At 57.9% G+C, this 12,204-nt stretch overlaps 1 protein-coding gene and 1 long non-coding RNA gene across 10 annotated transcripts in view; one reads left to right on the top strand and one right to left on the bottom strand.

Annotated features, from left to right (window-relative positions):
* SHANK3 (SH3 and multiple ankyrin repeat domains 3) overlaps window positions 1-8,265 on the bottom strand; it is a 47,775-nt gene extending 39,510 nt beyond the window's left edge. For 2 of the 9 annotated variants that reach the window (XR_012121700.1, XM_073214124.1), the window contains exons 1-10: window positions 7,904-8,261; window positions 6,077-6,765; window positions 5,547-5,750; window positions 4,649-4,720; window positions 2,679-2,787; window positions 2,451-2,602; window positions 2,188-2,355; window positions 1,949-2,065; window positions 1,552-1,629; window positions 593-659 (exon numbers count right to left, since the gene is read on the bottom strand). Coding sequence is in view for 8 of the 9 variants with exons in the window: in XM_073214124.1 (XP_073070225.1) it covers window positions 593-659; window positions 1,552-1,629; window positions 1,949-2,065; window positions 2,188-2,355; window positions 2,451-2,602; window positions 2,679-2,787; window positions 4,649-4,720; window positions 5,547-5,750; window positions 6,077-6,376 (1,267 nt within the window). In the remaining variant the exon portion in view is untranslated. Of the gene's footprint in view, window positions 1-592; window positions 660-1,551; window positions 1,630-1,948; window positions 2,066-2,187; window positions 2,356-2,450; window positions 2,603-2,678; window positions 2,788-4,648; window positions 4,721-5,546; window positions 5,751-6,076; window positions 6,766-7,024; window positions 7,045-7,864 lie in introns of those variants that run through there. The other 7 variants (XM_037006632.2, XM_073214125.1, XM_037006631.2 and 4 more) reach the window with 6 other exon arrangements.
* Window positions 5,758-7,689, top strand: LOC140843676 (uncharacterized). The gene is made up of 2 exons (XR_012121703.1): window positions 5,758-5,981; window positions 7,458-7,689. It is a non-coding gene; the product is annotated as an uncharacterized lncRNA (long non-coding RNA).
* Window positions 8,266-12,204: the final 3,939 nt, after the last annotated feature.

Here is a 12,204-nt window from a genome sequence, read left to right as displayed (position 1 = left end):
TGCACTGGCTGCTGAGAGCTCTGAGCGTCCAGCCCCAAGACAGCAGTTGTCCTTTCCCATTTGAATTCCCATCACTGTTTTGTTCTCTGTGCATGTACATTTACGTGATCTTGTCATAGTGAGGCATACACTTATTCTAAGCAGTGAGGTACACTACCCATGTCCCCTGCTGATCCATTATGAACTAACAGGAAATGAACCTTGACCCTAACTTCAACCCCACCCTCAACTCAAGTTGGTCCCTAAAGCTAGCACTGGCCCCAACCCACTGCCCTGACCTAACCATGCCCTTAACCCTGACCCTGACCCTGACCCTGACCCTAATCCTCAGCCCCAACCCAGCCATGCCCTTGACCCTCACCTTGACCTTTTGTCCACTGGACACAGGCCCCCCTCCCCTTAGCAACACTCCACACAGCTGCAGGGGCCACTACTGGACCCTGAACAAAGTGTGGCTGGGGGCGGGAACTGCAGGAAAAGCCTCAGGGCACTGGGCTCCTTTGTGACATCCCCACTGACCCCTGTACCTGCTGGGTCCCTGATAACCCCACAAATGCACATTCAGTAGGAATCTGGGCTGGGCAGAACTCACCAACATCTGAGTCTTTGTGGGTCTTGATGACCTCCGCAAGCTCAAAGTTCCCTGCAATGATGGCCACCTAGGGAGGAAGGGGGCACGGGAGTCTTGGCGGCAGCAGACTCACTGCCCCTTGGCCTCTCATGGCTCCTTCCCGGGTTTCCGTGTGGGGTGTTCCTTGGCTGGACCCCAGGCTCAGCCCCCGGCCCCTATCTAGGCCCTAGACTGCTGAGGACTGAGGGATTTTCTGGGACACGAGACTTTCAGAGCTAAACCTGGGGCAGTCCCGGGCAAACCGGGGCACACCAGTCCCCTGCCTACCCCCCTAATGGCCCCACCCACCCACCATCCTTCCCACCTCAGCCACGGTCTGGCCCTGCTGCACACCTGTTACTCTCCTTCCTCCCTTCCTTGCTCAAGCATCTATTCCTCCCAGACCTGCCCACTGCTACCTCCATCCCCAACTGGACACCGCAATGGCTGACCTGTTCTCCCCGTGTCTCCGCAGACCTCTGAAGGCCCTTGCTCTCACTGAGAACAGAGTCCCTGTTCCCTCCAAGGTCCAAAAGTCCTAGGGACATTCTCCCTAGTGTCCCCAACAAGCCCCAGGCCACACGGACACTTGTCCACCTGGTTACCCTGGTGCCAAGAACCAAACCCAGCCTGGAGAAAGGTTCAGAAACATCATGCAAACTAGGTTAGAGGCTAGGACCCCCCCTCTCCCCACTGGTGTGGCCTCTACACTCCCCAGCCTATTCCCCTGCCCCTGGATCCCACGGCCTCCTCTCTCCCTAGAAGTGGGTGGGGGAGCCGTGAGCGAGCACCCACCCGAGCCGGGCCCTGTGCTGGCCGCCCACGTCCTCCACCTCACCCTGGCTGTCCTGGAGAGGAAGCTCCCTGGTCACTCACAGGGGAAGAACCAAGGTCCAGGAAGGTGAGGCAGCAGCCCCGGACCCTGGAGGCCGCTCCTGTACCTGGAATGCCGTCTGGCTGTTGTGGTTGCGGACGTCCCTGTTGGCTCCACGGAAAAGCAAGACACGAGCACAGCTCTCCTGTTGGGAGGGTCAGAGGGGGTCCCCACAGGGCAGCTGGCAGGAGGGGTCAAGGTTCAACAGCACATTCACACACAGAGGGCAGCGCACACCACCACCCATGCATTCAGTACACGCATGCATAGCGTGGAATGTCAGGTGTACACACAAAAGTCCCAGCTGGCCCAGAAGCACACAACTCACACACGTGCTCGTGCAGGGTACAAGGCCGTAGGTCACTGCAGGACACAGAAGGTGCACTCCTGGAGTGACACACAGAGCCAGGCATGCACACATGTAGTCGCTGTACAGGGTCACCTGTGCACACACAAGCAGTCACCTGGTTGTAGAGGGCACAGATGTGCAGGGCGGTGTTCCCTGAGGCATTCTGAGCCCCCATGTTGGCCCCATAGAAGAGCAGGTGCTCCAGATGCTGTACATGCCCAAAGCGGCAGGCCTGGTTGAGGAAACAGGTGCTGCTGGGTCCCAGAGCCCAGGACCCCCGTCTTACAGACAGAGCCCGGGACCTCACCCACCAGACAGAGGCTGGCACTCCCCACCCCCACGCTCCCTGCCCACCTGATGGATCTCCTGCCAGCCGTTCTCATCATTGGTCCCCAGCTGAGCATGGTCATGGAGAAGCAGCTCACAGCAGAGGGCGTCCCCACCTCCCAGAGCACTGTGGTACAAGGGTGTCAGGCCACGGCTATCCTTGTAGTCAGGCGAAGCGCCCAGGTCCAGCAGGGTCTGAGGACGAGGAGCCTCAGCACTGAGCCGGGCCTAGCCTCCTCCCCCTACGGGGCCATGCAACGCCCCCCCTGGCCAGGCCAACCCGCGCTGACCGTCAAGGCCTCCGCATTCCGCTGGCGAGTGGCGCAGTGCACCGCGGTGAGTCCCTCGCGAGTGCGGAAGTCCAGATGAGCGCCGCCGTTCCTCAGCACCTTCAGCAGGTCTGTGGCATTGTCCAGCTGGGCCGCAAGGCTCAGAGGACACTCTGGGTTTGGGGGGACAGATGAAGGTCATATCGCCAGCCATCCCAAGGCCATGCCCCTTCCCGCTCTGCTGCTCACCTCCTGAGTCAGGGTCGTGGAAGTTGGGGTCCAGACCCCTGTCCAGCAAGCGGGCCACCTTGTCAGTGTTGTGCAGCTGGATGTGGTCCAGGAACTTCTTCAGGTTTGCCTGGAATACCGGCCATCCTGGTCATCCTTCCACCACCTGACCACCACCCATCTTCCATGAGTAACCTCAGGCCACCTGGGGATGCCTACTGCCCCCTCGGTCTGACTTGGGGCCTAAGACCACCTGTGGGACATCTGTCGCCTCAGTTTGGCCTGTCACTCTCCATTCCACACTAAGCCCTGCATTCTCTCCATGACCCTGATCCCAGCCCCATGAAGCCCACATGCTGCTTGAAGTCCCCTATGTCCTAAGCCCACAGCTGTTACCTGAGCCCAGCCAGCCCCTCCTCAAGGCCAGGTTGCCCTGGCCATGCCCTGCAAGTGAGCAAGTACTACCCCAACCTCAGCCACTACCCTGGCTCCTCTCCCCAGCCCTGGCGACCGAGCCTGAAGAACTCACAGCTGCCCAGGCAGGAGCCCACCCCACAGCAACCCACGTGCCCATCACTGCCACAGTGGCCTGTTCCTTCTGCGGCCCATCTTCCCACGGTAGACTGCCACCCTCAGCACACACCCCCAGTGGCACACTCCCACCCAACGGTCCTTCCCACCCCAGGGGCCCCTCCTGTGACACCCTCGGACTGTTCATTCGTTCACCCAGCCATGCATTATCCTCACTGAGCCCCTGCTCACACTACAGAGGCTGCGTGCCCCACACCTTCTAGAAACACTCGAAGTGCATCCAAAACAGGAGCCTCCCCACAGGAGGTGGCCTCCTCAGGTGTTTCAGGGCAGTGAACAGGAGGGAGGGTGCTCCTGATCAGGAGAAAAGCCCTCAGCAGACCCAGGGTGGGCAGTGTGACAGTAGGGACTGGCCAGCACCCAGGCAGGCAGGAACACAGGGCCGTGCTAAGGAGCTGAAATTCATCCTAAAAGCAAGTGGGACTCACTGAAGGTCAAGAGGCACCAGGGACCTGCAGGTCACTGAAGACAGTTTTGGAGGAGAGGTAACTATGGGATGAACCCAGGGTGACAGGCACCACAGCCAGCAGAGAGGGGACCTTTCCACAGTAGTCTCTGCCCAGCCACAGAGCCACGGCCTCTGACCACGGGCCCTGGGTACCAGTGTCACAGAGAGGACACTGAGCACAGGGGTGATAGTGCTCAGACCCTTTTCCTCAGCTCCAGAAACTGTCATCAAAGTTTGCAGCAAGCAAATGCCCACTGGCTGGAACCTGGGCACAGGTGCCAGGGTCAGACAGATCTGGGCTCAGCCCCAGCTTCACTGGCTGCACAGTTCTGAGCAAGTCACCAAACTTCTCTGGGACTCAGTATCTTCATCTGCAAAATGGGATGAGAAGAGTCTCAGGAGAAAATCAGTGTGATGCCTCGTTTCGTGGGACCAGCACAGGTGGAACCCCCTCTGCCTACATCAGATGCCTGTTCACCCCTCTCCCACCAAATTCTCACCATGCCCGTCGCACTCTACCCCCTACGGTGGGCCAGCGAGAGTCTGATCTGATGGGAACCTATGACCAGACAGCCCACCCCACACCCATGGTGCCCAGAGTCTGCATGCCCCTAGCCCTTCCGCAGCCCCTAATGTCCATTCTGGGCCCCAAGCTAGGGTGGAAGCAGGTGAAGGGTCTCAAGAAGGGAATTTTTTTTTGGTATCATTAATCTACAAGTACATGAGGAACATTATGTTTACTAGACTCCCCCCTTCACCAAGTCCCCCCCACATACCCCATTAGTCACTGTCCATCAGCTTAGTAAGATGCTGTAAAATCACTACTTGTTCAAGAAGGGAATTTTTAAAGGATATTTTTTATATCACAAAACTAGTCAAGGCTGGGGTGGGGGAACACTGGCCATGGCAGGAGGTAACCTCTGGAGTCCCCTCCCCACGGCTGCCTCCTTACCTTTGTGTGAAGCTTTGCAAACTGCTTATCATCGATGAGGTTCTGGGCATACACTCGCCTCTTGTATCGAAACTGCTCAGGTAAAGGGGAAAAGAGGCACCCACCTGGGCTGAGTGAGTGAATGCACCAAACCGGGCAACTAGGCATGCATCGCATTTGCTCACCCTGCCGCACAGACCTTACACTGCTCAGCCAGCCTCGGTAACAGAACTCCTCCGTGCCAGCCACACAAACCCCATACACATTACCAACGACACAGAGCCAGTGCAAGCTCAAATGTGATGCATGCCTAGTTGTCCTGTGGCCTACAAGGCCCTTGCTGCCTCATTCCCATCCCTGAGACTCCATGGGAAGTCCCACTCCTCTTCCATGACGCTGGTCCAGGCTCACCTTCCTAGACACCCACTCTAAGCAGGAATGACCTTACTTCCTGTGCCACGACGGAGGCCAAGCCAACTTTGAGCTCAGCTACCATGATGTTTATTTCAATGCTCGCTGTACTTGCTTTGCCTCCCAAACTAAGAGTCTGTGTCCCGATGCCTGACAGGGCACTCAACTGCAAACGAGTTTGGACCCGTCTGCTTCCAGGGGGCAGAGGCGCACTTAGATAACGCGTTGACTCACCCCACATACCCTCTGGGCACTCACTCCTGAACCACGCTGCGTTCCCACTGCCTATGCTGCTGCTGACTGCGCGCACTACACGCCGCTCCTGGCGCACCATGCGCAGTGCACGCTGCTCACACCGCACACGCTGCAGACACCGCACACAGCCCCCCACCACTCCCACACTAACTCCTCCGTCAGTGTGCCTTCGCTGCTGGTGTCACGGAGCTCGGTGGTCGCGCCTTGCGCGCTCTCCTCCGCCCCCTGCCGCGCGCCCCGGCCGGCTGCTCACCTCCAGGTAGGGCAGGGGCGTGTCCAGGTTGGGCGGGTAGTCCTGCAGGAGCCGCTCCTCGTCCAGGAACTTGCCTGCGCGGCCCCGGGAGGGCGGCTGGAAAAGCCCATAGTTGAGCGCGTCCTGGAGGCTGTGGTTGAGGGCGCAGAGCACGCGCTGCTTGGCGGCCCACACGGGTGCGGCTGGGTCCAGGCGCAGGCACTTCTGCGGCGGAGCGGGTTCATGAGCTCGGCGCCGACGAGCGCGGATGGGCCCCGCCCGGCCCGGCGCTGGGCACGGAGTCCCTGGGGCCCTGCGGGTGTCCGGGGCTCCGGAGACCACGCGGCGGACCCCTAGCCTCCGCGTCCAGCAGGCGAGGGCCCGCCCCGGGGGCGGTGCTTCCCAGGCCACGCCCCTGGCGATGGGGAGGGTCCCGGCGGAGGCGGCGGGGGAGGGGTGAGTAGCCGCGGGTCTGGGGTCTCCAGCGCCCGACTCTGAGCGCGCGGGCGGGTGCGCGGGGGCGCTGCCGGCTCCGCGGCGACGGGGCTCACCGTCTGCTGCAGGTCCGGGATGCCGACGCGCACGACCACGGCGCTGGCCCCGGGGCCGTCCATCCCCGCGCAGGGGCCGGGGCCGGGGCTGCTTGCGGCCAGGAGCGGGGCACACGGGGGCTCCGCGCGGCGCCCCGGCCCCCCCTGGTCCCCCGCCGGAGCCCCGTCGGCCGCGCTGCGCGGGAAGGGGCCGGGGGGGACCGGGGCCGGGGCCGGCGCGGGGGGCAGCGGCCCCGAGGGCTCCGCAGGGGCGGCGGCGGCGGCGGCAGCGGCGGCGGCGGCGGCGCGGCTCAGCTGCATCGGCCCCGGCTCAGCGCGGCGCCTGCCTTCCCCGGGGGCGGGGGCGGCGGGGGGAGGGGGCCTGAGCCGGGAGGGAAGCGGGGGCGGCTTGGGGCCGCGCCCGCGTTGGGGACCGGGAGGGCTGGGGGCCCCGCGCGGGGTCCCGGGGCGAGGTGCGAAGGCTAGTGCGGGGGGCCGGGGCCGGGGCCGAGCCCCTGGGCGGGTTCCCTGGGGGCTGCGCCGGGGGCGTGGGGAGCCCTAGGCCTCGCGGCTGGGGGAGTGGCTGAGCAGCGAGGGCCGCACCGCCCTTCGGCTGCGGACGGGCGGGCGAGCGTCCGCGGACCGCCGGGGAGAATGCGGTGGCGAGGGGGGTCCTGGAGCGGGGATGGGGGCCGCCGTGGGCACCAGGGCTGAGGCAGGGCAGGGAGGGGAGAGAAAGACAGAATTAATTTCCGGAGATGGCAGCTTCTCCTCCACTCCACCGACCTCCCATCCCACCCCGGTGGAGGCCCGGGAGATGACGGGGTCCAGCCCTGGGGGTGGGACCGGCGGGGGCACCTCGGGGCCGCGGAGGGCCAGGCGCTCTCCGGCAGCCGGAGCTGATTAACCCTAAGATTCAACCATGACGACCACGCCGAGTGGCCTGCAGCGCGGCTCCCCCGCCCCTACCAGAGTTTGGGGAGTTCGCTCTGCACTCTGAGGCCCTCCTGTCCTTGTCCCCCCTCTCCAGGCCCCCTGGTCAGTCTGGATCAACCGCCTGTCACCCCCTTCCCCGTCACCTTAGAGACGACAGGATGGGGGCGCGACCTATGAGGAAGGGCTTAGGGGAGGGGGCGCTACCAGTTTCCACCTGCAAAGGGGAAGTGAATTTTAGTTTTACTCGTTGTCATGGCAACGCGGGAGGGGTGATGAGTGGGCGGAGGAGAGGGGAGCGCAGTAAGGAAACTAGCTCAGGCACCACCGCCCGATTGGAGCATGTCAGCCCCCCCCTAACACTGATAAGCCTCTCGGAAACTCCCGTGCTGTAAACCCTGTGGCCCCAGGGTCCCCGGGAGCTAAGCGCAGCCCCTGAACCACGAATGTCTCTGATCTCCTGAGAAAGAGTCCCTGACAACTGAAGTCCCCCAACGTGCCGTTACTGCCCCCCAACAAGAAACAGGCGCTGACCCTGCCCGCCGACGCTCACCCTCACCCAGGACACAGTGATGACCTTCACAGAACAACCCAGGTTGGGGACACCCGCTGGCTCCTGGTAGAACACAGCCCCTGAGCCCAGCCCCACCCGCCTGATCACAGTAGCCCAGTCCCCTGAGCGTCCCAGGAATAAACTTGAATGAACCCACACTGACCCGTGCTTGACACCCCTTCCCGCTAGAGCCACCGTGACTTCTACCTGCCGGCCACAAAGCCCCTCCCCCGGTACCCACCGCTCGGCCCTCAAAACACCCTTCCCCAGGACCGCACCAACCCCGGAGGGAACCCCGGCTCTCCCTTCCCCCACACACACACCCTTCAGGAGAAAGCTCTGCTTCCCAGGACTCCACTGACCCCACAGAGACGAATCTCCAGCGTTGTCTGTGGGTCTGGCCCTGCTTTCTCCCGAAGCCTGGGCGGATGCTCCCTGCCGGGAAGTGTGGCCCCAGGATGGCCAGATCTCCCACCAGCCCCCTCCAGGCTCTTCCCAAGGCCACTGGCCTGGCCTGAGTAGGGAAGCTGAGGATCCCCTGGGGGCTGGGCAGGATGGGAGGGGTGGGGAAAGGGGGCAGCAGGAAGGGGCAGTCGGAAGCCCACTTATCTGCAGGAAGCACCTTGGAAAGCAGGAGGGCTGGGTTTCCTGCAGCCAAGCCCTGGAGAGAGGAAGCCAGTGCTTCCTGGCTTCTCTCACGTCTCCACCTTCCTGCCCTGTATCTTCCCTCCCCAAGTCACCAACGCCCCCAACTCTCTGCTCACCCCAGAGCTGCCCCACCTGCCCCTCTTTGTCCTCCCCTACTCCTCTCACCACAGCCTCTGGGGACCTGCCTTTTGTCCCACTGGCTGGTGGCAAGGCCATGGACACACTCACCAGAGTCCTTGATTCCTGATGGCACTGAAGGGAGGAGCCTGCCCCTGTCCCCACAACCAGACTCAAAGCAGCCTGAGATTCCCCCGACCTGTCCCTGCAAACCTGCCCGTGTCCTGGATAGCCACACTCTGCCCTGCCCACCCAGCCTGGACCTCACAGGGACCCCTGTCCTCCCCATGACTCCCCTGTCACCCCACTGTTCTGGGTGAGTCCAGCAGTCCCACTCGAGTCCTGTGCTGTGGCTGCCGAGAGGAAACCTCACATCTCTGCAGACCAGCGACCAACAGACTCCTGATCTCCAGGCTCCGCTGGGCCTGGTTGTGCCCTGGGTACCACCAGAGCCCTTGCTCAGCCGTGGTTCTGCCAAGTGCCTGGCACACCGGATGGGCACAAAATGAACGAATTCCAAGCCTGCCACACTCCCACCACCACCCCAGCAAACAGCAAAAATAACAATAGTCAGAAGCACTTTACCCACATTGGTCCTTTCATCTCCGCAACTTGGTGGTTTTAAGGAGGAGCCCCAGGGACTGGGGTTGTCTTTGCCCTTCATTTTGTTGAGACCAAAAGACCCCTTGCTCCTCGTCCTCCCGAGAAGCCCCTGCCTCCCCCTCCTCAGTAGGTCCGCCAGATTCCACCTCCCCGGCAATGCCACCCTTTGCCTGCCCTTGCCCCACTCCCTGACCCAGCCCCACCCTTGAAGGTGAGGATTCTCTAAACCCCACAACCCCTCCGCTTCCCTGCCCCTCCCATCAGGACAAAGACTGCAGAAGACCCATCGTTCTCACCATCCCCACTTCTCTCCCCACTCTCTGCCACACCAGCCTTCAGCCAAAAGAAGCCTCACAGAGCTTGGGGGAGCTCATGTGCTCAAAGCACCTCCTGCACAGGAGCAGGCCCATCCCGGCAAGGACCCCTACCCCCACCCCACAGTCTCCCAGGCCACCACCCTGGCTGCCCGTGGCCTCCACTCTTATCTGCTTCAGCATTCACTGTGCTGCTGCCAGACACCCTCTGTCCTGGCCAGGCCACTCGCCTCCTCCCTCCAACTCAGACGGGTCCCCCTCCTGTATCATGCCACCCCTCCTTTTACCTTCCAGGGGGGGCCCTTCCTCCCCCAGTCCCAGCCAGCATGGGGCAACCCACAGTAGCCTGGCACCCACTGTCAGTCCCCATCCCATGCAGCTCACTCCAAGGCATGTTTTCTCTCCTCTCTCACCTGAGTGCCCCTTGAGCCCCACCTTCTTGGTCTCCACGACAACTCACAGAGGAGCAGGTAGGGTGTCTTGCTCTTGGGCCCTCCCCTGGCTGCCCTCCCCTCCTCTCTCAGAGGATCTATCTGCCCCCAGGCTGCGCACCCCTCACTCTGACCCTCTTCTGTCTTCCCCAGGATCAGCTGTCTTGTAGCACACTCTAATTCACTGATTTGTGTCCATTGTTCAGTGTCTGTCTGAACCCACCAGAATGTAAGTCCTCGTGGGGAAGGAGCTTTCCCCTTTGGTTCACTGATGTGTCCAAGGCCCGGGAGTGTGTGTGGCATCCAGTGGGTGCACACCACATATTTGCTGAAAGGACAAATCAAAGCTACAACCTTGTCTGCACGCTGTTTGCCCTTAGCTTTCTCTCCAGGCCAGGCGCTCTCCCAAACCCAGAGCAGGTCGTGTGGGTAGGAATCTGTGAGTGTTCAGTTGACCATAAAACCGCCTAGATCTGCTTATTTTTTGTGGGGAAATTTTTGCTACTTCTAGTTACTTCGTCTGTCAGGGTATTTAGGTTCTATTTAATCCTGAGTCTGATTTAAGTTTTCTTTTTCTAGGAGAACAAATCTATTTCTAAACAACCATTTTCTTTCTCATCTCTGTTTTCTGTTTTACTCTGTTCTGTTCATTTCTACTTTTAAAAAATTTTGTTATGATTCTTTTTCTAATTTCTTGATCTGGACATTTAAATCAATTTTTAATCTCTCTCTTTTTGGACACTAAGCATTTAAGACTATAAAAGTCAATGTACTACTTTACTTATGTCTCTTAAGTCTTGATAACTAGTATTTGAAATTTTATCTTACTCTGATTTTCCAATATCAGTTATATTTTTTTGGCTTGGGAATTGCTGAAAAGTATGCTTATTTAAATTTTTAAATGTGTACTAGGGTTTTTTGGAGGGAGGACTGACCCTTGGTCTTATTTTATTGCATCATGGTCAGAGGAAACGGTCTGTGTCACACTGACCTGTGGGGGTTTTGTGAGACGTTCTCTGTGGCCAAGTACAGGGTCTATTGTAAAGGTTTCCCATCTGTTCAATAGGAATTACTGAATGCAAGGAGATAGGTATGTAAATAATCTCCATTATATCAAGCTCATTAAATATTCTGTGTATTTTCTAATTTTCTATCGGCTTGATTTATGAATTATCAAGAGAGGTGGACTAAAATCCCAGTACTATGGTGTGGCTTTACCGGTCGCTCCATGAAATTTTGCCAATTTTGGTTTTATATTATCTTGGGACTGGTTTTAAATGCTGTATGTTTAGGATTATTATACCTTCCTAATAAATTGTTGCATTTATCTTTGTATCATACTCCTCTTTATCCTTAGTAATTTTTTTGCCTTAATTTTTTCCTTGATAATCAATATAGCCAAGCACTTTGTGAGTACTGACCTCATATATCTTTTTCCATCATTTTCCTTTTATCCTTTGTACGTCTTATATTCTGATGTGTGGTTCATAAATAATATGCAAAACTAGTTTTTTTTTTAAAAAGCCAGGCTTACACCTTTCAACCTTTAATGGCGTGTTTATTGTGATTAATGATAAGTTTTAATTGGCTTTCACCATCTTATTCTGTGTTGTCTATCTTTTTTCACTATGCCACTTTTTCTCCCTTTCTGCCCTGCATTGGATCGAGTTTTCGTTTTTCCCTTTCCCTCAAGTCCCATTGGTTTGGAAGTTAGGCATTCTCTTTCTATCATTTTTATAAATACACTCAAATTTTCCACATGCATAATTAACAAAGCCTCAGGTTAATCAGTGCCTCTACCTCCCTTGCATGTAATAAGAATTCAGAGTATTTTAACCGGTGGTCACTCCTCTTATCCTACAGGTTTTGTCCATGTTGTGTTTTTGCCTCCAAATTAACCATTGTTAATATTGTTACCATCACTATCAGTAGTTTAACTTTAGCCACATGTTAACCAGTTTCTTTATTCATGTTCCTTCTTGCGTGCCACTCTTTCCTTCCTGGTTGAATTTACTTCTTCCTGAAAGTACACACTTCAGAAAGTTTTTAATGATGTCTGGTAGTAAATTCTTTCAGCACCCAAAACAGGGCACGGGGCCAGGATGAATGAAGGAATGAAACAATTCTGACCGTTGACCCCAGCTTACCAGAGCACACAGGGAGACACGAGAGGCAGAGAAGCTCCCCCAGGCCCCCCTGGCGTGGGGTGGCTGAGCCGTGGTTCCAGCCCGGGCACTCTCCCTGAGGCCGGCCCTCTCCCCTCCGGAGAGTGAACGCTTTCGGCCTGGAAGGGAGACGTATTGGCTCTTGAAACCTGATGAAAGAAAAGGAGTCGTGTTGTCAGAATTCAGGGACTACAATTTCTTATCTTACCCATTTAACTGTACAATACAGTAGTGTTAAACAGAAAAGTGTATACTTTTAAATAACCCTTCCTGGCATTGGAAGAAAGGCACATGGGTTGTGAATGGAACGGCAGTTTAACGGGATCTCTGGAAGACATGATGCAGGTGGAATCAGAAGATGGAAAATCCAACAAAAGTTAAAGAG

Source organism: Manis javanica, chromosome 10, assembly GCF_040802235.1.
Source record: "Manis javanica isolate MJ-LG chromosome 10, MJ_LKY, whole genome shotgun sequence".
NCBI lineage: Eukaryota > Metazoa > Chordata > Mammalia > Pholidota > Manidae > Manis > Manis javanica.
The sequence above is the reverse complement of the archived record's forward strand: the minus strand, read 5'-3'. Positions and strand labels throughout refer to the sequence as shown.